The 26,868-nt window shown below is 36.1% G+C and overlaps 2 protein-coding genes across 2 annotated transcripts; both read right to left on the bottom strand.

The window, feature by feature from the left end:
* Positions 1-422: 422 nt before the first annotated feature.
* Positions 423-15,011, bottom strand: LOC121257799 (small glutamine-rich tetratricopeptide repeat-containing protein). The gene is given in 12 exon segments (XM_041159034.1): positions 423-618; positions 669-879; positions 882-1,128; positions 1,696-1,746; positions 1,819-1,865; positions 4,047-4,210; positions 5,263-5,362; positions 5,676-5,742; positions 9,709-9,845; positions 13,175-13,208; positions 13,927-14,174; positions 14,753-15,011. Coding segments are annotated over 11 exon segments (1,371 nt in total). The 5' UTR covers positions 14,886-15,011; the 3' UTR covers positions 423-618; positions 669-736.
* A 2,078-nt stretch (positions 15,012-17,089) lies between these two features.
* LOC121257915 (rab escort protein 1) lies at positions 17,090-23,129 on the bottom strand. Its single transcript, XM_041159187.1, has 9 exons — positions 22,302-23,129; positions 21,901-22,023; positions 21,398-21,497; positions 19,594-19,632; positions 19,250-19,496; positions 19,062-19,137; positions 18,003-18,198; positions 17,796-17,876; positions 17,090-17,621 (listed from the first exon to the last, which is right to left on the bottom strand). The coding sequence occupies exons 1-9, from the start codon at positions 23,000-23,002 to the stop codon at positions 17,523-17,525; spliced, it is 1,662 nt and encodes a 553-aa protein (XP_041015121.1). The 5' UTR covers positions 23,003-23,129; the 3' UTR covers positions 17,090-17,522.
* Between the last annotated feature and the right edge of the window lie 3,739 nt (positions 23,130-26,868).

Below are 26,868 nucleotides of genomic sequence, written 5' to 3'. Positions count from 1 at the left end.
AAGAATAATGTTAATCATCATCTTTTGTACTATCATCATTTCACCATCTCTTGATATATATATATATATATATATATATATATATATATATAACATTAAATGATTGAAAAATTATTAGTCATGACTAAAAGATGTAGTATTTTTCAGCAGCCGAATAGTACTCTAATTCCTGCATTTTGCCGTGTTTAGAGAGAGAGAGAGAGGCATGCATTAGAGGCTGCTTAATGACTATAATGGGGACACGACTGGGACGGGTAATAGTCCAAGAAGTGAACCCACACTCCCAACAAGAAAACGACACATAAGAACAAAGTGGAAAAGATTTTGCGGTTGATTCTCTAATTAAAGAGTGGAAGGACGCAACGACCTTCAAGCAAGCAAGCAAGCATGCATGATGGGTTGCCGAAAAAGAACGAATTATATACATCAAAAAATGAGGACAATTATATATAATGGTCTGCTTTCATCTGAACGGTTGGTGCCTGTCCGTCAAATTTGACATAATTTCGTACTAGAAAGAAAATGAAAAAGAATCATAACGATGCAAAAAGTCGTGAGAGTTGAGTTTGCTTATACAGTTCTGAAGAGTAATTATTAGATATTTCCAAAGCTCGAAGACGTTGTATTTTCATTCTATCATATGATGAATTTTAGAGATAGGATAAAAATACCACGTTATCCGTACTTTGAGAATACCTAATAATTTTGCAGTTCGAAGACACTCTGGAAGAAGATTTTAGTTCTGTGGCGGTCTTCCTTCCGTGGTATCTTGTGAATTATGTTGGGATGCTGCCCCTGTGAACATCTCCATCACAGATCTCAAAGCTCCTGTTAGTTCCTCAGGCATTTGTTCTCCAAAATTCAAATTGATATTCCCCCTATTCTTACTTCAGGATCATCGGCTCCATTTACATGGCCGTCTTCTTCGTGCCCGTCTCGAGAATTCTGTCCCTGGTATGCATTTGCGGCACTTGTAGCCATGTTCATAAACATGCTTGCAAAATCAGCAGGGAAGGCAGTAGTGCCAAATGGAATGGACGTAAATTGAGAAGGTGTAGCATTACTCCTTTGCCCTCTTGTAGACTGGTTTTCGGATTCTTGATCTCCACGACTTGTTGAAGAAGTATTCTGTGCAGGATAAGGGACGGGATAAGTTCCACAGTACTTGGTGAAACATGGTTAACATTAGCAAAACAAACAAAGGACGACAACAAATGCTTAAATGTGTTTCAGAAAAGCATTTGGAAGAGATCCCAAGGAACCATTGTGTTGTCGTTGATGTCAAAAGTTGTGCAGAAGCATGATTTAGCTGCGTTTGGATACTAAGGTGATCTCAGATGATCTGAGTTGATTTGTGAATTGTAATGTTTTGTAAGTCTCATTGAGATGTGTGTTTGAATGTATGAAGTAGGTTGAAATTGATTTTAACTTTTTATGGAAAGTTGAAAAAGTAGTGAGTTTCATCAATGATTAGTTTGAGATGGGTTGAGGTGATTTAGACATAGCTTTAAGTGAGTTCAACAAGGGCCAAAGAACTTCAGTATATATGTAGAAGTACACCAAATAAGCTTAAGTAAAAATATCACATCCTAGTCGAGAAACTAGAGAAATGTCATATCCTACATCCAAAAAAGCGTCATTTAATAATGATTTTTAGGTGGCCTGCAATTCTTTTCTAGTTGAGAAACTAGGTACCTGATCATGTTCTGTGCGTTGTTGCTCTTCCCTCAGTTTTTGCTCCGCAACCTGATAACAACAATGCTATGATAAAGATAAAGTTGAAGAGGAAAAAGAAGAAATAGGAATAGAAGAACCAACCCGAATATTTTCCTTGACAGAGTCATTATCAGGATCTAATTCCATTGCTGAAAAGGCAAAATCTCACAATTAGAGATAATTTTACTACAGTTCTTAATCGAGCCAAAAACGATAACTTAAAAATGAGACCTATTTTGATACCCAATGAAGGATTGTTCTTAATATTTTTTTTATGACGAGGAACCCTACTGACTATACAAACACGACATGTCTTTTACCTAGTTAAAGGATTATTCAAATATTATTCTGGAGATAGCATTTTTTAATATGTAGATGAACTTGTTCAAAAAAAAAAACAAAAACAAAAACAAAAGAATGTGTAGCAGAGCGGGAAATTGAGAGAAATTATGAGTAGCCATCCATCTATGAAGGGATTTGAGCATAATGGCTTTTAAATCTAACACTGTCCTCTCTCCGTCTTCAAAGGTTCTAGCATTGTGGTCCCGGCATATGCAGAAACATCCTCCACACTTCAATGATATCGTCTTCGCAAAGGATATTACCAGTATGTCCACCGACCCCTTGGGGTATAACCCAGGGGAACCACCCCACGGCAGAGCCCTTAGGACTCACCCATGGAGCCTAAACCCCGGGGAGACTAGCACAGCAACCGACCACTATGGCCTCCCACTAAAATTGCAGTTTGATCCCAAGGGTAATCAAACTAATGACATGGGGCACATGCAAACAAGTTCACCCTTACCACTTGGGCTAACCACAGGTGGGTCCAACCACCATTAAAAGTTGATGAAAGAAGTGATCATTCCGCCTACACATACAACACCAGTCCATATTATCACCCATCCCTTTCTCAAATTATCTACTGTATATGAGGGTTGAGCGTACGGTAAAAGGATTTAACCTCAAAGGACTGGTTTTGGTAGGAATCCAACCAATTTTTACCCCCCTCCCTCCCTATCCTTACAAAATATTCTCAATAAAATAATAAATACGTCTCCAAATCAAATGCTGATCCGATAAAGTACTGTTCCATCGTGGTATATTGTCCAACTGCTCAAGTGCTGCAACCGAAGCCTCATTACAGCTAAAATTACTAAACAATACCGGGAACACCATCTTCATAGGTTGATCTCCACACCGACATCATATTTCAAAATCTAACTTTCAACCCATACACCACCTCAAAACTAATAAAACGAGAATAATCTCCTCATCCCCTTCTGATATTTTTCCACACTCCAAGCAAAAGGGCAATTAACCTCATTTGAAGCCCATCCTCCCCCACATGCTACCGAATTTTGCTTCCACCATTGATCGACACAAGGCCTTCCCTCTCCATGGCATACCCGGTACCTCCATAGCCATTCGCCCAAAATTGCCTTGTTAAACATGACTAAGTTTTTAATCCTTGAACTGCTTTATGAATTAAAGTGCAGGTCTTAGGCCACTTGACAAGGTGGTTGAACTCATCACCAGCTCAAGTCGCACAGTTACTAGGGAAACGAATAGGTCACATGCTTCACTTCTGTACATGTGTATATTTTGTCCCCTTCTTTCTTATTAGTCGTGTTATGCACTGTTGACATATTTCTTCTTTATATCTCCAATAGAAGGGGGAAAACAAGAAGAAGAAGAGAGACTACCTAATTACACCATTAAAATCAAGTTCAAGCTTTCAATACCCTTTTCACGATAATGATAAGCTCAAGCAGAGACATCTGAGCTTGAGTCAAGCCCAAACACAAATGACACACAAACAAACTAAGCATCAAAGAACCAAAGAACCAAAGTTTGGCATAACTTTCCTTGCGTTCGCCCCTAGAGAAAACAAGATGAAAATATAGGCAAAATTTTTGTTAATAAAAAATGAGCATAAGAGTTCTGTTTTCAAAAAATAAGCATAGCATTTTATCTTTCATCTGTTAACTGTTCAAATATAAGGGAAGATAGAGATCATTTTGCTCAATCATTTCAAGGAAGTCTGAAGTTGTCCTCCATTAAGACTTGCAGACTTTATCTGAACAGTTTTGGATTTATAAGGATTCCACCATCGTATGCTAGGAGAGTCCACCACCGCCAATGGAAAATCCCTTTATTAATTACCCCCAACTGATACATTAGTATGCATGCATGATGCATATAAATGTCTTAATTGTTATAGTTCAACCTCTACTTTTCTCCAACAGGGATGCAGGGAAAAAACTGAAAGCATTATAAAAAAAAGTACTACGCAATGACTGGCACTAAGAAATTAATCTGTCACCAACCTTTTTTAAATCCTTTATTGATAGCATCACTGTAGTTCCCTTGTGCATAATAAGCCAAACCCAGACGACTGTATGCCTTGCTATAACTTGGGTTAATTTCAATGGATTTCATGCAGTCTCTGATTGCTTCAGTGTATTGGTGGATCTGAGTGTAAGCAGCTGCTCTGAGTTTCACACATCATGTTAATGAATCTATATTTGCATTCTAAAGAATACAAAAATCTAATAAGTTTGAAATTATGAAAAACAGATAAAAAGAAATAATGTTCAACAAGCAAGGCATGACTGTCTAATTATAGCAATAAATTTAAAGCATTTGAAGAAAAGTTCCTGCTAAATGTCATCAAGTGAACAGCAAATGTCCTTTGAATTTTTTTCTCTTCTTCGTAATTGAGATATATTGAACATTACAATAGATTGAATTTGGTCCCAAAGTATGCCTGTGTTCATCTGGTGTGTGTTGTGGGGGAGGAGGGAGGGATGGAGGGGTGTGGGGGAGGAGGTTAGATGGTGTGATGACTTGGGTCACCTTGACGTGGAAGGTTGGGTTTAGAATTCTAATTCACCTTTAGATATTTATTTTTCTCATTGTTTACAACAGACTTTACCATCATTTGGCATTGTATACGACCTGAACAACCTTATGTATACAGCATCAATATTACCTAAACCCCAATTTAGACTACCTTTCATTGGTATCTAGATTTGATGCTGGGGAATGGACTTTTTCTTTTTCCTGGGCAAGATGCGGTTGGCTGGGGAATGGATTTTTCCATGAAGTTTTAACAACAGTAGTTGACATGCATCACGGTGTTGAAAATTATTCTATATTTTAGGAGACCAGTACATTTTACACCCTCCAACTACAAGGAGCTTTGTACCCCAAACTACCAAAAATTGACCCACTACACCTTCCAACTACCAAGACCTGACACTTTGCATATTCCTTCAATGTTGAACATTAAGATGGATGAAAAATAGGTCATGTGGAACAATATTGATAGTAGGGTGCAAAGTGTCAGTTTTAGTAGTTTGGGGTACAGCAAAACTCCTAGTAGTTTGAGGATGTAAATTGTGTTTATCCCATACTCCAGGCATAAAATTTTGAAGAATTACACAAACATACAGACATAATCAAAAGGACAACACTCAATGTGAGCCACTCTGTGAGAACTAAAACAATAAAGATTAGTAAATCTAAACAGTAGTAGAGCACCTGTTACAGTAGTAGACAGCATTATTTTCGCGAAGTGCTATAGCACAAGTATACAACTCGATTGCATCAGAATACAGCTTTGACTGCATGGCCCTGTTACCTGCACACAGAAAACTTTACATAATAAATCTAGCAAGCGGATGGCTTAATCAGATAATGTAGATATTGTCCACAACACAATGAACGGAGAGCAATATCATTGAATGTTGATGGACCAAAACATAATTTCAAAGAAAAAAAAAAAAGCCCCCAGGTTCACATTCATAAAGGCATATATAAATGTTTGGATAGCATTTTTCATGGCATATATCTCATTGGAAATACATGTAACTGAGAGTTAGCACAGCTTATGCAATAGCAACGAGGGAAAAGCACAAGCTAGCACAACCATAGGCTTGCAAACTTAAAAACACCTTGTGATTTTAAGGTCTCAGCTAGGTTGTCGATATCCAATGTCTGGCATCCGGATCTTTCCAACTCCTAATGTGGCAGAGAAAATTTTTGTCAATAAAGTATTATTTGTTTGATAAGTGAAAAGAATTGTCAATAAAGTATTATAGGGGAAAAAGAATAAAAAGAACTAGGAAATCAACAATTACATAACCTAAATGACATGTTTATAAGGAATAAAAATAGCAGAAAACCATTAAAAAAGAACATAATAAGTACATTACTAAATATTGGAAACCAACCAACAAAAGGATCAAAATGGAAGAAAAAGATTGGTAGACTCAACAAGAACCGTGTATAAAATCAGGTTCTCAAATGGTTATGATGTGGAACCTCACATAGGCAAAGTCCTTCGATCCCGCCATTAGGGAATAAATCCCAGATACACAACCCCACGAGCCAAAGTCGTGTATCAGGTAATCTAAAGGAACTTATTATGCATAATCGAACCCAGGATGTTATAGCCTATAGCTTATTACTTGATTTGATAAACAAGCAACAAAAAAGTATATTGGCAATCATGCCATGTTAATTTCCGATCACTTAACAATTCAACTGCATTCAACAAAAGGGAAACTAATATAGATGAAAAAACAGCATTAACAACCTGTAACATCCCGCTCCCCATGGTTAATAATAAAATTACTTTTAAAAATTCTCGGGAGCCGGAGTGCTACTATTGAACCTAATTTAAAAATATATTTGTTTTTTATAATTACACCAGATACAAAGATTCCACAAAAAATAAAAATCGTTCTTTATTAAAAATACTGAAATCATAAAAGAGAGTGTGAGGAAGCATTTATTAAAATTTCTCGAAGTTTGTACTATAAAAATCATAACTTCAAATCTCTATACATGATCTAGGCCACTGTCACACCTCCCTGGACTAGGCCTGGTTTGCTTTCAAGACTAAAACCCAAAACTTTGAAAACTTCTCATCTCATCATTACAATTTTCCCAAATTTCCATACAAAATAAAATAAACAATTCAAACTTTTTCAAATAAAAAAAAATAATATTAAAAAAAATATATTCTAACAATATTTTATTCAACTTTTTAACTTTAAATCTTAACTCATCTCATCTCTGAAAACAAACGAGGCCTAAGTCTCGTCCTGCAACTCTAGCTTCATAAATATTTTGACCTAGGGTGGTTTAAAAATATAAAACAATTAAAATGAGTCGATGACTCAATAAGAAAATCATAACGTATACATACTTAATATAAAGTTTTTCATAAAATATTTCGTGCTGAGAACTTAAAATCATGATTGTTCATACGTATGTTATGACATGCATGACTTATCTTGGCTTATATAAGTTATCATATTTAACTCTGTGTGCAAGGTTGTGCACCAACCCCACATCTTGCGGCCGCAAGGGAGCCGCTAATAGTATTCTAGCATACTATGGTGGACCACTCTTATATTTGTGGCTTGCACATCCACCCTTAAATTGCATGATATATATAATATTTTTACTTATCAAAAAAAAAATTGCATTGGTGCCATGCATCTGAATGACTATCTAATTAATTGTTACGAGTTTATCTTACACTTGATCTTATGAAAGCTTACGTGTCTTATGCATGAGATGCATAATACATACATAACTATAATATGTGGAATGAAACATGATGAATGACGTGTTTGCAAATATCATGACATGCGTGGTACATAAACACTGGCTTCCAAAGAACTGACTTTAATAATAATATATATAACTAGCTAACGTATATTAATCCTAATTTATGATCAAGCTACTTACCTTGTAGTGTTGCTTCCTAAAATTTTCGACACAATCGATCACGGTGCTGGATTGGATATCTTGGGTTCGGCTGTTGCACTTATAGAGGTGTTGGTTTTTTCCAAATAACACACGGAAGAGAGATATTTATAGAGAGATTTGGGAGAGGATGCCGACAAGTTTGAGTTGGACTCAGTCAATACATGTAGTGACACTAATTGCTGAACACTCAGTCGTGATCATCTAAGAAGAGAATTTGAATTTAAAAACATGATCTAGTAATTAATTCAATGTAGGATTGACAGTGACTAAGACTGCGTAAAGGACTTTAATCAGTGATGATTTTAAATTGAAATAAATTTCTAATGGGTGATCTTTAAATTTTAAAAGTAGTCTAACTTGTTCAATAATAATTGAGATTTAACCTAATTATTGAGCCTAATTAAAACTCCTAATCAACCTCAATAATTTATTGCCCGTGGGCTTATCCAATATAGCCCATTAAATATAATTTAGACCTAATAAAAATTATCAATATTCCGAACTTAGAATTATTGAGCTGGATCGTTACACAATCACACTCCTCAATGTTTTCATCAAGATGCTCACGACACATCACCCATGAGAACAATGAGAATATGGGCGTACACTTTAATAGAATAATCCATTAGCGACTTTCTATTTCAATTCTGCTGAAACTCCCTCCTGCGAAGGAGGACTTCATATGCTTTTCCTCTATACAAAGGCCCTGATACCAGACGTTAAGAGCGTATGTGATCTTTAGAACTACAAAAGGCTACAGGCAACCAAATAAGGATTCGCCAAAAAAATATATTAATTCTCATGTTAGCATATCCTCACTTCTAGGTTGTATAGACACATGTGTACTCCATGCATAAAGGAAAGGGATGACTTGACTTTGTCCCAAATTGTATTAGAATTAGCCCGAGGATATAGTTTTTTTTTATAGGTAATTAAAAAATACATAATAAGATTCCATCCTTTTTGTTTGAAAAAGTGTGAGAAATATAGTTGCTCATGCGTTCTCCCAAAGAAACAAGAGGAAAAGACAGAGGAAGAGATTCTGAAAAGAAGCAACACACTTAATATTGCTTCAAAGGAACGAGTAATGTGGGAACTGAATTGAATCCACACTGACCAGATGATAAAGCCTTTCAACCGACAAAGTAGAGAAGGTAAGATGAAGCAGGATTTGTGTTTTTTAAAACATTTTTCTCTATTTTTAGCGACATAAAAACATTGAGACGAGATCTGAGGGAAGGCGATGTATAAACCCTAAGAAGCCAGAGAAAGGGGCAAACTCTATAAATCAATAAGGCCCATGAATAATGAAGCCACCAAGGGAATATAAGGGGAAAAATCACAGCACAACGTCCTCCATATAAAAATATGAACTCCCATCAACATCCTTTTAATTCACCAAAAAAGAGGGACCAATATATTGTTTTTTTTTTTATAGGTAAATTTTTTAGGATAAATACTTGGATGGCGGTTTGAACCCAGGAACTCCCATCCCATAGCAATGAGCTTAACTGTTGGGCTGCAACTCAGTTTTTTAGGAACCAATATATTGTTAGAGAATGAACTGCTCAATTTATGTATTCCAACCATGTGATTTACAGTTAAGCAGCTTTTTAGTATGTCGTGGCGAATCCAAAGCATGGATATTCTATTGAGATACTGCATGAGGGAACTGGGATGACCCAACACTAAAGTTGACTAAAACCCAAGGGCAAAACTGAGATGGTATGCAAGATTCATATGTTTGACAACTACTCCTAAATTTTCCAAAGATAAGCCCACAACGTCTAAGAAATAAATATTATTTTTCATAAGATATAACAATAAACGTCTGAGAAATATATATTAACAACTCCAAAATCACTAGACTGTTTGGCATGAATTCCCTTAATTCCTATTGGTCATGACAATGAAGTGATCTCACCTTTAGATTATCATGCTTTTGAGACTACACACCTTTCCATTCTCATAGTTTTGTGCAGGGAAGTTGAGTCACTTTGCTTTAGTAGAATTTCCAAGGCACACGGAATAACATCTTGCAAAATCCCTTGTAGTTCTATATTTTACATACTTATCAAAAACAATATTTTTATGACTACACACTACACTAAAATAATCAGCTGATCCATAATCTTAAGCAGCATAAGCATACAAATCCATATATTGAATGCAACATATGTAGGTTTGCAGGAGAATGAATCATACAGATAAAGCATCCTGAAATAAACGGGTTGTTTTCTCCAATTGGACTGGGTCATCATTTCCATCAGGCATGGTTCTGAAAAAGTTGATTTTCTCAAGTGCAGCAAAGAATTGTCCAAAAAGTTCATCTTTAGACATACCTACCAACAACATTGTCAATAAAAAAACATTAGCACAAAATTTATAAATATGCGGGAAGAATTCTAAACCAATCTCAAGCTCAATTACATTGTAGAATAAAGTCTTAACATCTATGAACACCTCCACCAACTTATTTGTGAAAGTATTCTTGACCAAAATCTCGGCAATACCTCAAAACAAAATAGATACAAAAACATTCAAATAATACAGGGGCATCAAACAATTTCTTCTTATCTGATGGTTGCGCAGTTTCCCTAAATGGTACCAACCCTAGGCAACAAAATGTTGGTCTTTTTTAATCCATTTTAAATTTGTAGAGGTAAAAGATTATTAACTTGGTGAGCAGGATGTACAAGATTCTCTCCAAAGTTTTGGCAAAAAGATTAAGCAAGGTGATGGAGAAGTTAATATCATAGCCCAAAATTGCCTTTGTCAAAGGTAGGCAAATTCTTGACTCGGTGTTTATTGCCAACGAGTGCTTGGATTGTAAATTCAAGTCTGGAGAGCCGGAACTTTTGTGCAACCTAGATATGGAAAAAGCTTATGATCATGTAAATTGGAGAGTCTTGCTTTTCATGCTCGAGAGATGTGGCTTTAGTATGAAATGATGTACATGGATCCATCCTTGTATATCTACAACTTGCTTCTCTATATTGGTGAATGGAATGCCAAAAGGTTTCTCTAAAAGCTCACAGGCTTGAGATAATGTGATCATCTATCTCTGCTACTTTTTGTTTTTGTGATGGAAGCTTTTAGCAAGATGATTTCAAGCACCGTGGAGGGTGGTTTCATATATGGTTTCTTAGTGGGGGAGGCAAATACTGGCACTCTCAACATATCCCATCTATTATTCGCCAATGATAACCTAATCTTTTGTGGGGCTTGCCACGATCAACTTCAAGCTTTGAGGACTCTCCTTTTATGCTTTGAAGCTGTATCACGATAGAAGATGAACTTGGCCAAATCCAAAGTAGTTGCGGTGGGGGATGTTCCTAATGTGGAGGGTATGGCTTCCATTTTGGGATGCAAGATGTCTCAACTGCCTATGAAATATCTTGGCCTCCCGTTGGGTGCTTTGTTCAAATCGATATCTATTTGGGATAATGTTCTAGAAAAAATTGAGTTGAAATTGGCTAGTAGGAAGAGGATGGATTTATCCAAAGGTGGAAGGGTCACCCTAATCAAAAGTACTCTTTCCAACTTGCCAACCAACTTTCTATCATTATTTCCACTCCCCACCAAGGTGGCTCATCGCATGGAGAATCTCCAACGTGACTTCTTATGTGAGGGGGATAAACAACGAGTTTAAGTTTCACTTGGTGAAATGGACCACAATATGCTCTTCTCTTCAAGGAGGTGTGGGTGTTCGGAACTTGCAATTTTTCAATAAAGCCTTGCTTGGCAAATGGCTATGGAGATACCACAATGAAAGGGGGGCCATGTGGAAAATCGTCATCGAATTAAAGCATGGTGAACCAGGGGGACAATGGTTTTTCAATGAGGTGAGTGAGCCTTACGGTGTGGGGTTATGGAAGCATATAAGAAGAGGTTGCAACGCATTCAAGAAATATCTGCTTTAGGGAGGGTGGTGGATTCAAAATTAAATTTTGGCATGATGTATAGGGTGGAGATAGGCTCTCAAGGAAACTTATCCTTTATCGTATAGCAAGAATAAAAGAAGCCTCAATTGCAAACCTCTTAATACTCTCTAATGATATTCCCCAATGGAATGTTACATTCCTCAAAGATGCACAAGATTGAAAAATTGACGCTTTTTCAGAGTTCTATGACCTAGTGTACTCCACCCATTTGTTGGGAGGAGTCAAAGACAAGATGATTGGGTGCCCTCTAAGAAAGGGAAGTTCACAGTTTGCTCTTTCTACCAAGCCATGACAATGTACAATACAAATCCATTCCCATGGAGAGGAATTTGGAAGATAAAGGCAACATTTTTTGTATGGACGGCTTCCTTGGGGAAGATCCTTACTCTAGACAACATAAAGAAACGTCAAATCATAGTCATGGATTGGTGTTGTATGTGCAAAAAGAGTGGAGAGTCGGTTGACCATCTACAACTTCAAGGATATTTTCTAGTTTGAATGAACCAATGAACGCCTTAAAAAAGATCTTGACAATGGAAATTTGAGAAAGAGGCATATTGTTGTAATGGAGTGGTGTTGCATGTACAAACAAAATGGGGAAATTTATGAGTTGGCTATGGACTTAAAGGGCAGCAATATTCAACACTTGGGATCAAGTGAGTTATTCCCCAAAGGTGATGGAGTCGTTGGTATGTTGGTGAAATCTTTGGGAAAGTCACGAAAATGAAAACGTTTAAAGGACAAAATGGGGAAATTTGCTACATTATGAGTTGGCTAAGGACTTAAAGGGCAGCAATATTCAACACTTGGGATCCAGTGAGTTATTCCCCCAAAGGTGATGGAGTCATTGGTATGTTGGTGAGATCTTTGGGAAAGTCACGAAAATTAAAACGTTTAAAGGATGGTCCCGCCGGGCTTAATATGGTGCATTTGGTAAGAATGCAATGCCCAAACTTTTAAAGACCGTGAGAGGATGGTGACAGAGTTACAAACCATAATATAGAACAATCTCTACCACAACAGCTCCCACTTCTCTAGCCTTCTAGACTTTTAAGGACTTTTTCCCTTCATCTTTTTCTTGCTAGTTTGGTGTCTCCTTTTATATACTTCTCGTGTAACTGGATTTCTGCACTTTTAATAAATTTTGCAGTACTTACAAAAAATACTATTCCTAGCTAGTTCCCCCCAAGTCTTCTTAATTAGACATAAGAATGATATATTTAAATATCCAGAAAAATCCCTTGAATCTAACTTTCTCTTCTGCAACCATTCCTCTTTCTTCACAAAATAGCGAAGCCTACTTTTCCATTATGAATAAAATTTTCTACTTATCAAGAAAAAATTACTTAAGCCCCATGTGCAACACATAAAAATAGTCAATTCATATGACTGCTAACAGTATTCAGAAAAATTAATGTGTTTCTGATAGCTTGTCAAAGCTAGGCTGTTTAGGACCAAAAAAATTCAAGGCATTATAAATGCAACACACCTGTGTACTTGGGTTGCCCTGTTGTGCTTCTTAATAAAAAGTTTCTTACTTAAAAAAAAAATGCAACACAGTTTTTCCTATAGGGGCTTTGTGTTGTCAGATTTTTTTACAAAAACCAGCAAATTCTATAACAAAGTCATAGCTTAAAATACCATACAATGAGAAAGCTACAGAGTAAGAGAAAGATCAATACAGAAAGCAACAACTTCAGCATCAAAACAAGAAGACATTAACCTACCCGATAATAGAGGTTTCCTCGTCCCAACCTCACCCTGCTTGAGTTGGAAAACATGAAACAAAGTCACAACTCAAATTCAAGAAGCATTGCATGATAACAGAAACAAAATTAATTCCAAATGCATGCAACTCTGCAGCATCATCAAAATTATAACCTCAGATAAAACCAAAGAAAGGAAAATCAACAAGCAGAATGTAAGACACAAATTTTAACACCACAACATCATCAACCAAATGTATACATTTATAGTACATCAATTCAAATCCTCCAACACTATGACAAAAAACATTACAGACAGGGTAAATATCACCTATAAACATATTAACAGACAAGGGAACTTTCTACCATTTCATGAATGTATTAAAGTATGGAAAAATTTATATAATCATATCAATTTTGTCGATTAGGCCTAACAACAAATACAGTTACCAAATTAGAGTCCATCATATCCTCCTCAAATCAACAGTAATTAAACTTAAGTATCATAGAATTCCATGTGCATTGCCTCAAGAAATGGTTCAAAACATCAGTACTATTTCTAATGAGCGCTCAAAGCTCCACTACAAGCCATTTTACTCCCATGTTTTGAAAAAAAAAAAAAAAAATCTAGCACCTAAAACTAAACATCTTTAAGGCACACATTAGGATGATTAATTATCAAAAGCAGACTAGGAGAACAATGTGTGTGTGTAAAAACATATAACATGATGCATGCACAACACACGCACACATGAGAGAGAGAAAGAGAGAACCACAGAATTTGATGCCTCTGAAAGCTTAGCATCAGCAGTATCAGTTCGAGCATCCTCCAAGATTGTGCCATGAGCAGTATCAGTTCGAGCTTCATGATGCTCATTTGCTTCCAATGAATGAAATAAGTCGACCAACAAATTGGGCCTTATATGGTCATCAACAGAAGATGAATTGAGCTTAAACGCCTCTGTTAAACATTCCCTAGCAACTTCAAGACCTTCAAGATCAACACCAGGAGCAGGTTCAACTGTCCTAAAGGTAACAAACCACCATCAAAATAGGCATCTAAAAGGATAAGATGAGATTTTTCATTCAAAGAAAAGATATAAAAGTAAAGAGACAAAAAAGACAAAGCCATATCCACCCACTAACCAGAAAAAATATATGTATATCTCCAGATAAGGCTCTTTTTTTTTTTTTTTTTTTTTTTTAACTTCTCTAAGCGAGATGTCTACTCTTAACGATCAACGAAAATTTGGTCGCACAAACGGCGAAGCACACAGTGACACAACAATGGCTCATTATAAGGCACTAAAGTCTCAACGCTCTAGCATCTATTCCAATCTCTCCGAATGAAAGGCTTGTAGTATGTAGATGAGCTAGATTTTAAGTACCATTTTGCAACTATATTTAGAATGATAATCCCGAAGAATGATTCTGGAAATAATATCAGAATAAATGATCATACTCGAGTAAAAATATACCTTTAAAGAATGCACAAAAACCAGAAAGGAAGTCAATATCTAAACATATAATTGATTAGAGATTCATTAGTTTAGAACTAGAAGACAAAAACAGAGAGAGGGAGAGATAGAGAGAGAGAACCGGAGTTGAGGAAGTCGAAGAAGGCACGAACAATGCGACGAGAGATGGGAGAATCGGTGTTCAGGTTGTAGCTGGCCATGGCGAGCGACTGTGCATTATGAAGGGGATGAGCGCGTGGCTCGATGGCTTTCATATGCGGGTTTCGGATCTTTCGGGAGTCTCCAAAGTCCAAAAAGTAGGAGTTTTGGGCAGCAGACTCAGTGTTTGGCTGCAGGTCGATGCAAGTCTTCACCGGGAACAGAATAAGTTCTTGGCCAAGTTTTTTTCCCGAAGAGTAATGCTTAGGCCTTGTTTGCATTCAAAACTCACCTCAACTCATCTCATCTCATCTCATCATTACAACTTTCTCAAATTTTTACATAAAATATAATAAACAATTCAACTTTTTCAAATCTCAAAACAACTTTCTCAAATTCCCACACAAAATATAATAAATAATTCAACTTTTATTCTACTATTTACAAACCATCTCAACCCATCTCAACTCATCTCTGAATCCAAATCACTCCTTAGTCCACCGATAGAATCCATCGGATTTTTTATTTATTTAATGTTTAAGAGATTTTTTTTAATAATATTGTGAAATTTTTTTAATGTTAAAAGTTATAAAAAAATATATATATATATATAAAAAAAAAAAATTTAAAAATGCCATTTGGCCTTGTCGGTAGCATCCATCGGTAGAATCCACCAGTTGGTGTAGCACCACTCTTTCTCAAAATTAAAATATGCAAATCTTTCGCAATCACTTTAAAAGAAAATAGTTAGTCCATGGAAAAAAAAAATTAGATTTTTAATGTAAATTTTAGTTGTTTGTCACTATTTTTAAATAAATTACGCAAAATTTACAGATTTTAAAATTGTATAAATTATTATTTTTAATTTAAAATATTTATTTTAGGACTGGTGTGGATTCAGAGATGAGATAAGATAGTTTTAAATGAAAGATAAGAGTTGAGTAAAATATTATTATAATGTCATTTTCTAATATTATTATTATTTTGAGATTTAGAAAATTTGAATTGTATATTATATTTTATGTAAAAATTTAAAAGTTATAATGATGAGATGATATGAGATAAAATACTTTTTGAATTCAAACGAGACTTAAGTTTTCTTTAAAAACTAAGTTGAAATTTTGTAAGGTAACTCGTGGTGGCTGTTACCCTAACCACAACAAGGTAGCCATGTTATCCTTACATTATTTTGTTATATTTCTTCAAATATAATATCAATTATACATTATAAAAAACTGTATTCTTATTTATCAATATTATTGAAATTTTTAAGAAAAAATAAATAAATTGGATAATGTGCATGGTAATATTGGATTTGATAATGTGTTTTCCGTTAACATTGGAAATAAATTTTGGTAAAGGTCCTCTACCTAAATATCCCCTAATAAAAGAGATATTTGGCCGAAACTTCTAATGATTTATAATTTCTTTAGATCAGTTAAATAGAATTTATCCAACCTTCTTAAAAGAAAAAGAAAAAAAAAAACTTAAAGCTCAGCCTCCAAACTTATTTTGTTTTTGAATAACCAACTTTTTTTATATAATTTGTGTTTAGAAAAATTATTTTCATCAGCCACTATTCACCATCTCATACTTTACACCCTATAAAAAACACCCCATACCTTATGAAAAAACTATAGATGTGGAGTGCAGAAATGAATAATAACTGATGCATAACATTCATTTTTGTGTTTATTATCTTTACATTAATAGAAGAAGTATTTTTCTAAATGATTTGAGCAAGTTTAAAATATGCAAATTCTTTGTAATCCTTTTGAGGGAGGAAAAAATGAAAATTACCCCAAAAAGGGTAATTGTTTGTTACTTGACAAATAGTAGTGCTAGGCTACCGCTCAACAATCACCGCTAGGCGTGCCGCCTAGCATAAATTTATCTTTTTATTTTTTCCTTCTTTTTCTTTTCATATTTTTTTAACATATTTAAATATTTAAAAAAAATACTAATACACTAAAAGTTACTTTTTTAATCATTAAGTTAAGAAAAATTAAATACATAAACAGTTAAAATAAGAGAGTAAATTCAAGCAATATACTAACATTTCTTGTCAACAAATGATGCTCCTACTTTATTATAAAATTAGTGACATAAACAATCTTAAACATGGTCAAAAGTACCACGTCATTTATATTCTGAAAATATATAATAATCTTTAAAAAAAACACTCATTTATTCTTAAAAACCTTGAACGGGACTTTGAACTTGTATTTGCATTATTCCTTTCCAATTGCCACCTTGACATCATCACAAAGTTTTAATCCATCCCTTCATCTGCATGCCCTAAGAGTAGCAACAGCCAAGATAGAAGAAGCATTTATATCAAAATTGCAAGAACCATGACATCCTACACGAATGTGATTATGTTTGTTCTTATACACTGAAATACAGGAGCCATAGCAGCCACTGAACGGCAGTTAAGGCAAGACTTGAATAACGATACAGATGAAAAGCTAGATGTACCCTTTTTAGGTAAAAATAAATAGTGAAAACATCCCAAGTTTTTTCTTTCCCTTTTTTTTTTCTTTTTTGTAAATTTGAGGAAGTAAGTTTTTTTTTTCTTCCCTGCGCATTCAAGGAAGTAAATTACATCTTTTTCAAGTATAATCAGCAGCACTTCAACACCGTCGACAATTCAGCAACTCCCTGAACCAAAGATTGGTGGGCGTAAAAGGCTCCAGATGATTCAGAGTTCTGGTAAGCTTATAGATTAAGTCATCAAATCAAGCAAAGCACCATTAGCTCTCCAGACTAAACTCATTATCATCATCCTCAGGATTCTCAGGCGATGCAGTCTCTGGAAAGACTTCATCATGGGGATACATCTTCTGAAATAGCTGCCATAGTTACCACAACCACCACCAAACTCTAGTCAGTCGAGACAAAAATAATCAACGGAACAGCGTACCGATCAACTTAGTCCTAGTAAAAGGATGCATAAGGCTATCTAACATTAGTCTAATACTTAATCCTAAACCATCATTGGTCAAATAAAAGATGAAATGGAGTACCTTCAAAGTCGCATCTAACAGATTATTGTAATTAAGATCTCCATCCGGAATAGGAGTGGTGCTGATAGATTCAAATTGATCCTGGAATTAACATATAGTTCTCTCAGATGGCAGCACGTCAACCATAATGCTGAAGATACACAAAAAATATCCATGGGTCTATAAAAGAAAAATCTAAAGATGTACACATTGTGACAAGAAGCACACCACGGTAAGCTCCTGAATATACAATGCTTTCCAAAGTATGGTGGGCTTTACTTCTGCTGCAACCTCATTTTGAACTGCAGTACCACTTTCAGGACGTTCAGATTCAGGTAGTGCGAGAAGAGCATCCATTGCTGCATGTAGTAACCTTTTCCCCTCGTTGCCATCCTTGCACAAAGCAGAAAAGTATAATACAAACCTAAACAAGAGAAGCAAATAGTGTCAACCCACATTTCACAAGTTCCTCTTTAAAGGAAGGGCATCAACTTACTTTAACAGGCATAATTAATCCACATAAAAACATAGTACCATAAATGCCAGAGTCACATGACATGATGAGAAAGGAGACAACAAACATATCATTTAACCCTCTTATGGCACACATCTCTCGACAATTAGCGCCAAGTTTCCACCTCATGAAAAGAACCAAAAGCAACCAATTGCACAGCCATAATCGTGTTGAGAAGCAAGAGCATGTTTTTCTACTCTTGTTTACTTAATTCTTTTTCTTTTTGGGCAGGATCTTGGCTGCTTCTCTCATGTTACATCACCCTCACTAAAACAACAGAATCATGTTAATAGACTTACAAAGTTTTCTTATTAGGAGATCCTTCATCCACTGTTCACTTTCAAAATCAAGATCCCATTAAAACTTGAATTAACTCACGATAGGATCTAACATTTATGTCCCTAAGTATGAATGTGCAACAGAATTAACTTTTTTAAAGTATCAAACCGCAACATTTATAATGTAAGAAAAACAAGAAACAAAAGAAACTGGATCTTAGGATGGAGGTGGCAAGTGGCTAATTATTTCCAAATCTTTTCGAGAGGCAACAGTGTGCTCCTGATTTAGGAATTGAGGACCAACTTTCGTTGATCTTAGGCAAATTATACATGTTTCATAATGCAACAGGCCTCACTTGTTTTATTGGGCATAAACGAATGCCTCAGAATTGTGATGCTCAAGTCAAGAACACAGTGTCATCATGACATACTAACGGAAAAACATCGAAAGCAGAAAAAATTAGTAAATCACAATAAAAAAACTCACAAACTTACATGCCCGAAGGACAAACGGCTAAATCACTACTGATCTGGAGAGCACGGATTGGGGTAACCTGTTCAGGATACAAAGCTAGAGAGGAGAATATGTCAGTTTCTCTCTGTCTCTCTGTCTCTCTCTCCCCTTTATTTTTTTCCTTGCTTCATCAACAAAGTACAGGAATGGAACTAGAATGTGATCTTACATCTAGGAGGATATACCACCAGCAAATTTGATGTATCTGGCCTCAAGGAACTCCCTGTGATGCATATTCCCCTTGCCAGTTTCCATTTAACATCTCTTGTATCTGAAACTTTAAGACTTTCTTTCAGAGGCTCTGGTGGAGATGAAGCGAATAGCAATGAAACTATGTAGGATGGATCCAGGACTAGTTGCTGGCTAAATAAATCTTGACCCGAAGATAATCTAACTCCTTTATAATGTCCAGTACACTACAAAATTTCCATACAACGATAATAGAATTTCATACAGGTGCAATAATGTCAAATAAACACATGTTAAAATAATGAATGAAAAATATAGTCACACCTTGTCCATAAGCAGTGCAATCACTGGCATCCGCAGAACCTGCATATTAGAAGTTTTGGAGGCAGATAAGTATCACAGCATGATAAAGCAAGAACATGAGTTTTTTGCCCTTTTTCATTCTTTGATATGAAGGGAAAAGGGAGGAAATATAATCAGCACACTAGATGTCCAATTCGAGTTGAATATTAACACGGAACAAGAAGGGGGTAAGTCCAACAAGCCACATCCTCCAGATAGGTACTATCCCAAAAATTTTTTTATGAGCAATAAAAACTTATTGTTATCCCAAAAATCTATTGCCACCTTTATCCTTATGCTAACCATAAATGGAATCTTATTCAAAGTAGAATGGAACCAGAGTTTACCGCTTGCCTCTTCCGGTTTCCTGTGGAGGGTTGGGAGTGCGAAATTTAAGACTTTTCAACAAAGCTCTCCTTGGGAAATGGCTTTGGAGGTACCATAATGAGAGAAATCCATTTTGGAGAAATATTGTGGATGTTAAATATGGGAGGATGTGGAGGAGTTGGTGCATGAATTGAAGTTAGAGGGATGTTTGGGGTGGGTTTGTGGAAGTCTATTTGGCTGGGATGGGGGGACTTTGTCAAGAATTCCAATTTCAAGGTGGGGGATGGGGCAAAGATCTATTTTTGGCATGACACCTGGTGTGGGGATTCACCTCTTAAGGTTGTTTACCCTAACCTTTTCAAGATTGCTAGAGACAAACAGGCTGCAGTGGCTGATTCCTATCACTTTTCTAACAATTTGATTTGCTGGTCTGTGGAATTTATTAGAGATGTGCAGGATTGGGAAGTATGTGAAGTTTCTGATTTTTTAGAAAGATTATATAAGATGAAGCTTGATCAGAACAGGGAGGACAGTCTGCTGTGGGCGCATGCAGTTAATTCCAGATTTTCAGTGAGTTCTTTTTATAAGGTGTTAACCAGTCATGGGGTCAAAGACTATCCCTGGAAATGTATTTGGAGAGCCAAGGTGCCTGGTAAGGTTGTCTTTTTCTGCTGGCTGGTGTCCCTTCGGAAAATATTAAGCACAGAAAACTTGAGGAAGAGAGGTTTCCAGGTGGTTGAATGGTGTTTTATGTGTAAGAAGGAAGGTGAATCTATTGATAATCTTTTTCTTTTTTGTGAGGTAGTGACATCGTTGTGGAATGAAATTTTTGCAAGGGCTGGCATTTTATGGGGGATGCCTATGCATGTGGCGGATTTCTTTGCATGTTGGCAAGGTATCGAGGGGAGAAGTAACAGCACTGCAGTGTTGAAGATGATCCCCATGTTTACTTTGGTGTTTATGGTTTAGAGAGGAATGGGAGGTGCTTTGACAATTTTGAATGTTCTATAGGGGAACTTAAGGAGTATTTCCTTAGTACTTTAATCTTTTGGGTGAAGAATCTTGTAAGGAATGGGAATGATTGTAATGTTTTGCTTTAGTTATATTCTGTTTTAGCTTGTAAGTAGGTTTCTCATTTGTATACATCATGTGTACTTGGGCTATGCCTATTTACTTGGAATAAAATTTCTCTTATTAATTATCAAAAAAAAAATTCTATTGAATCAAACAGCGGAAAATTTATTCTCAACACCATCAAGCAAGCAGCTCAAGGAAAACTGTGCGTTGAAATAAGATCAGATAAATATGAACATAAATGTACCTAATTTACATGAAAATGAACTCATGAACAAAAGTCACAAGGCACATGTGCTCAGCAGGATGTAAAACATGTACAGGAATCAACAAGTAATGTTGCTTCAAAATAAATAAAGTAGCAAATCCATTAAATATAACTTACATGAATGCAACCTTTGACAGCAGCACGACGGCAAAAACCTTGTGGGAGTTCCCCTTGACCATAAATTGGATAAATCAAAGCCCCAAGTGCATTTGAAAACCTGATAGGTCAGAACTGTAATGCATATATTCATCCCACCTTGATTCTCAAAATCAAAGCAATCCCAACGTTCTTGATTCAAAGATAAATAATATAAATGCAAAGCATCAGAACAAAAAGCAACCCATTATCCAAACAAGGACACAATTACAGGGAACCAATATTACACTTGTAGCAGGTAGACGCAGTAGCAATAGGAAGACCTTATTACACAAAACTACTTAATAAATTGTTTTTATTACACAAAACTATTACTTAATAAATTGTTTCTCCGATGGCCTTACAGCCTAATGTCAAATGTCTAATGTCTGGAGATCGAGTCCCCATACCCCAATCCCCCTTAGAAAGAAAATATATAACTAAATATAATCGTTTTAACTGTGAGATAGAGTACAAGAACTAACCTGCCAACCGATGCATTGTAGAGAGCTAAACGATCTATACCATCTTTTGTCTTGAGTACTTGTTCACAAACCTCCATGTTTTCCTGATCGTAATCAGCCATGGCTATAGCATATAGAATAATCCTGGATAGCAAGAACAGTACAACTTCTCAATAGAAACATAAGATACGCCCACATATGGATCCATCCTAAAACAATTATATTTACAGCACGTGAGAAACATATAAGCATCAGAATAGGCAGCACAATCCATCATTAAACGAGCAAAATTAATCAGAATTTTCAAAAAATAGTATGTAAATTAACAATTATGATAAAGAAAAAGAAAAAAATAAATATAGCCAAAAAGAAGCTCACTAGCAGTAGCAGTTAGAGAAGAAGAAGAGCAAACTGATGTGTACGATTTAATCTTGGGCGGCAACCGCATTTTCTTCAAGAACTCGACAAAAGGACTCTCCAAATCCTCCGCCGAAATCTTCGAAGTCACACCACCACCGTCATCACTACCAGCCAAGTGCTGCTGAACCAGCTTGAAGAACCTCATCAACTGGTTCTTCTCGGTCAGCCCCAAACTCTTGTCCTTGAATATCGCTGCTCGAGAGTCAGGCACGCTCATCAATTTCTTATCATTCTCCTCGTACACAAAGCTGGCGTCGATGCTCTTAAACTCCACGTACTGGCTGCATCCGGATCTCAGCATGAGATCGATGGATTTATCAGCGCAGAACAAAACCCTAGGCCCGCACAAGTCAATGCTAAACTTTCTGGAGTGTTCTTCGCCGATGATCTCGGGGGAATAGGAGGAAATTTCGATGTCGGAGTAGAGGGACCTACGGGTGAGAGCGACTGGGGTGTAATCGTGGCCGGTGGATGCGGCGGAGGGAGGAGAGGTAGAGTGAGAATTAAGGAAAGAGGAGAGTTGGTGAAGAGGGAGGGAGGCGAAGTGGGAGCCATAGAAGGGGTTGGGGTCGACGTGAAGGACGGTTTTTCCGGTGGCGGATGCGGCTGCGGAGATCACAGATTCCGGTACGCCAGTGCCGACGACGATCAGGTCGAAGGTGGTCGGCTCGATCGGAGGGTAAGAAGAAGCGTCTTCGCTCATAGCGGCGCGTGGAGATCGAGACCAGGCTGGGTTGGTTTTTGTTGGACAAGCAATCAATTGGTTTGATTGCGAATTTGCTTAAAAATAGTCTAGCAATGTGTAGTCTCGCGAACTCAAAGCCCACTTCCCATTTGGTGGTCGGCATCATTTGAACGAGAATTTTGTGAACACTAACAAAATAATTTATGAATATTAACGAAATAGTTTGAATTGAGTATTTATAAAATTTTAAAAAATAAAAAAAAATTAAATAAAAAATATTATAAAATTAAAATATTATAGAAATATAGTTTTATAATATTATTTTTATTCAGTATTTGAAAAAGTTAGAATTGTTTTTTATTTAAAATTTTGAAAAAATTATAATAATTAATTTTAAAAAGTTATAATAATTAGTTTAAAAATTTGATATTTGAATTATATTTAAAGATAAAATAAAATTAGATAAAAATTTTATGTCTCATTTCATGTTCCAAACCTGCCCATAATGCTACTGATTATGGTACACGAGTAATTATTTAGCGGTTTTCAAAGTATTTTCAATCCATCATAAACTAAGTGTCATTCGGGTACAAAAAAGTTAATTATAAATTCAATATTTTTTAGTTTTTGTTAAGTAGAGCATTCTCAATGAGTTATATAAAATTTATGTTTTTGTAAAATTTGAAAGAAATACCTCAAGAAATATTCTACTCAACTGCCCATTATTTGTACATCCTCCGCACACCAATCCACGTGATTTTTTTTATTTTTTTTATTTTAATGTTATCATTTCTTATATTTGAAATTTCAAATGTTCTTTCTCCCAGAAACCACCCTCATTACGTCCCGCGTCTTCTCCCTCTCTACAGTGAATCTAGGGCAAACTTGACTCATAGGAGTTAATCAAGCGGCAAGGTCGAATTGACGGCAAACTCGACACCCATGCTTCCGTCAATTTCAAATCTCCTTGCGTCCAGAAATAGCGTCGATTTGAACACTGTTTAGAATTTGTTTTCCATAATTTATATAGCCTATATAACAATTGGGCGTTTTGCTTCCATACTCTTCGACGATCCCTCTGCTTGTTTTTCTGAGTATAATACTTGCTTATAAAATAATTTGATAGATATCAAATATATTGCGTAGAAGATGGGTATTGTGGAGCTCAACTTGGAAAAGCTTTTGGAAGAGAAGAAGCGCGTCAGGAACCCTCTTGTTCCTATTGGTAACCCCTCATTCTCCGTTTCCATTAGTCATTTTTTAAAATCTAATTGTAACGCTCCAGTGGAAGGCCCAAACCATATGGTCTATACTCTAAAAGGACTAGTCAATGATACAATTGGAGCCACATTGGAACCTTATAAAGAGCAAGAACTTCTCATTCCCAAGCAATGTGAGATCTCATACACCACCTACCCTTATCCATATCATATGGGGTATTACAATCTACCCCCCTTAAATTCCCGACGTTCTCGTTGGGTCTGTCAATTGTAGGTGACACGGCTCAAGTCCCACATTTCTAGTTGGGATATGCTCTGATACCATTTGTAACGCCCCAATGGAATGCCCAAACCACATAGCCTATACTCCAAAAGGAATAGTCAATGATACAATTGGAGTCTCATTGGAACCTTATAAAGAACAAGAACTTCTCATTTACAAACAATGTGAGATCTCATACACCACCTACCCTTATCCATATCATATGGGATATCACAATCTACCTCCCTTAAATTCTCAACGTCCTCGTTGGGCCTGTCCATTATAGGTGGCACGACTCCAATTATATCATTGACTAGTCATTTTAGAGTACATGTCATGTGGTTTGGGTCTTCCATTGGGGTGTTACACTAATTTTCCTATTTATACCTCCATTTGGTTTTTTTATTGTTCTTTAATGTCAGATTTATGTTTGTTTCTGTCAATTTGGAACTTTTCTTACATTGGATTAGGTTAGGTACGTCTACATTTTTCTTAATCAAGAGGAAAAAGAAATATTTGTATGAGATATTTGCCTTAACTAAATATTAACATCATATTTTGGCATGAATTGAGTTTGTGGTTCTAGTAGAAAGTGGCCCAGGTTGATGAAATTTCATGGGATTGTTTGTCTTGTTTTGGTTGTATTTATGATATTTGTATTAATGTTAGAAATGGTCATGGTAAAAAACTTAACAAATCTTTTTTCTTATAAAAACTTATTGGTTGCTTTATGTATTATTGGTGATGTTCTATATAATCTGGATATGTTTTTCATTTGTGTCACCAAGTTCACTGTTGTTTTTCTTCTAATTTGGATATATTTGTTGAGAGACAATCAGTTTTTATTTCTCTTTGGGGGAATTTCTGGGTCTCATGATTAGAATGCATGAAAGATAGAGGGTTTTTAGTGGAAAAGGGATACCTGCCTTGTAGATCATATAATATTTGGATGTTATCAAGATGTGGTTTTGTAGATTGGAAAGTTTTGTGCTATTCTTTCAATGTATATTACACACACACACAAAATTGAATTCATGATCAAATATTTGGATCCCTCGTGTTCTTAAAATTTGTAATTTAGCTTTTTGTTTCCTCGTAAATTTTATATTTCTATTAATTACTTTTGCTTTTACAGATGATGCTGGAAGAGTTAGAAGTAGGGGCAAAATGTATCTCATGTATCTGGTAATTGAACAATCTAAACAGCTGCCCCAGCTTCATGCTGCTTTTGCAAATCTTGAAGTTACAGCTGCCCCAACCCTTACATGGAAAAATGAAGAGTGACTAGAAGGAAGAAGTATTGAAACATTTAGATCTGGAGAAACACGTTAAAATGTTGAAGCCAGTAGCCTAAATGTAATATAATCTTTTGTTAAATTGTTGTTAAAATGTTGTTAGAATGTAGATAGGCTTTATAGGACATGGGTTGGTGTTAATTTGTCTTTCCTATCCTCTCTGGTCCCAACAATCCTTATTTTAAGTAATTGCGGCGCCCCCGACCTCCATGTAAGTAAACATAGGAATCAGACGCCAGGATGATGACAACAAGGTCACGCATCCCAACGATAGTGCCAAGTGTATGTACATATAACAGTGTACAATAAACAACACAGCGGATAAATATAAACAAGTCAACTAAGTACTAGAATTTTTAATACAAACTAACATAAGTAAAATGATTAAAAGAGTTATACAGTCATCCCCAATAAAATATAATACAAATCTCAAACCAAATACGAGTGATCCTAATCACTCCTCGGGCAGAGCCGAATTCTCAGGCTCACCTGAATCCTCCTCTGCATCAAAATCTGCGTTACCATAGAACGGTACCGCAGATAAGTATAAACCAAATAACCACGAGATAAAAACATATTAATGTCACTAACATGCATGCATATGAAGAAATATGTGACAAACCCAAAATATCATTTTCTCCGAAAATAGATATTTTCCAACACACGCCACAATCTCATTTTGGCCCAAAAATAATAATCCGTCATTTTTCCAGAAAATGACCCAAATCAATAAAACATCATTTTCCCAGAAAATGAATCACATAAAAATCATTTTATTCAACACACGTTATTTTCTTAGAAAATAGTCCATTAATCTATTTTACCATATGCACCATGATTTCCCCCTAGGGACCATCCGCACGTCCTGGCTTCGTAGCGATGCCCAATTCCGTGCCCAGCGCCTTTATGGCCAAGCATCCTCTACGCAACAAGCGATGCCCAGTTCCACGCCCAGCGCGTTCATGGCCAAGCATCCTCTAAGCCCTGATAGTAGAGGGGCCACGGAGTCGGCACGAGACCATCCCGTCCGATCCCGTTGTCGCCCTGTGACAACCCAGGGGACACCACTCAATATATTCCGCTCCCGAGTGACCAGATGAGCTCCAC

The sequence above is a fragment of the Juglans microcarpa x Juglans regia genome, chromosome 3S (genome assembly GCF_004785595.1).
Source record: "Juglans microcarpa x Juglans regia isolate MS1-56 chromosome 3S, Jm3101_v1.0, whole genome shotgun sequence".
Taxonomy (NCBI): Eukaryota; Viridiplantae; Streptophyta; class Magnoliopsida; order Fagales; family Juglandaceae; genus Juglans; species Juglans microcarpa x Juglans regia.
This window is presented reverse-complemented; position numbering and strand designations above follow the sequence as displayed.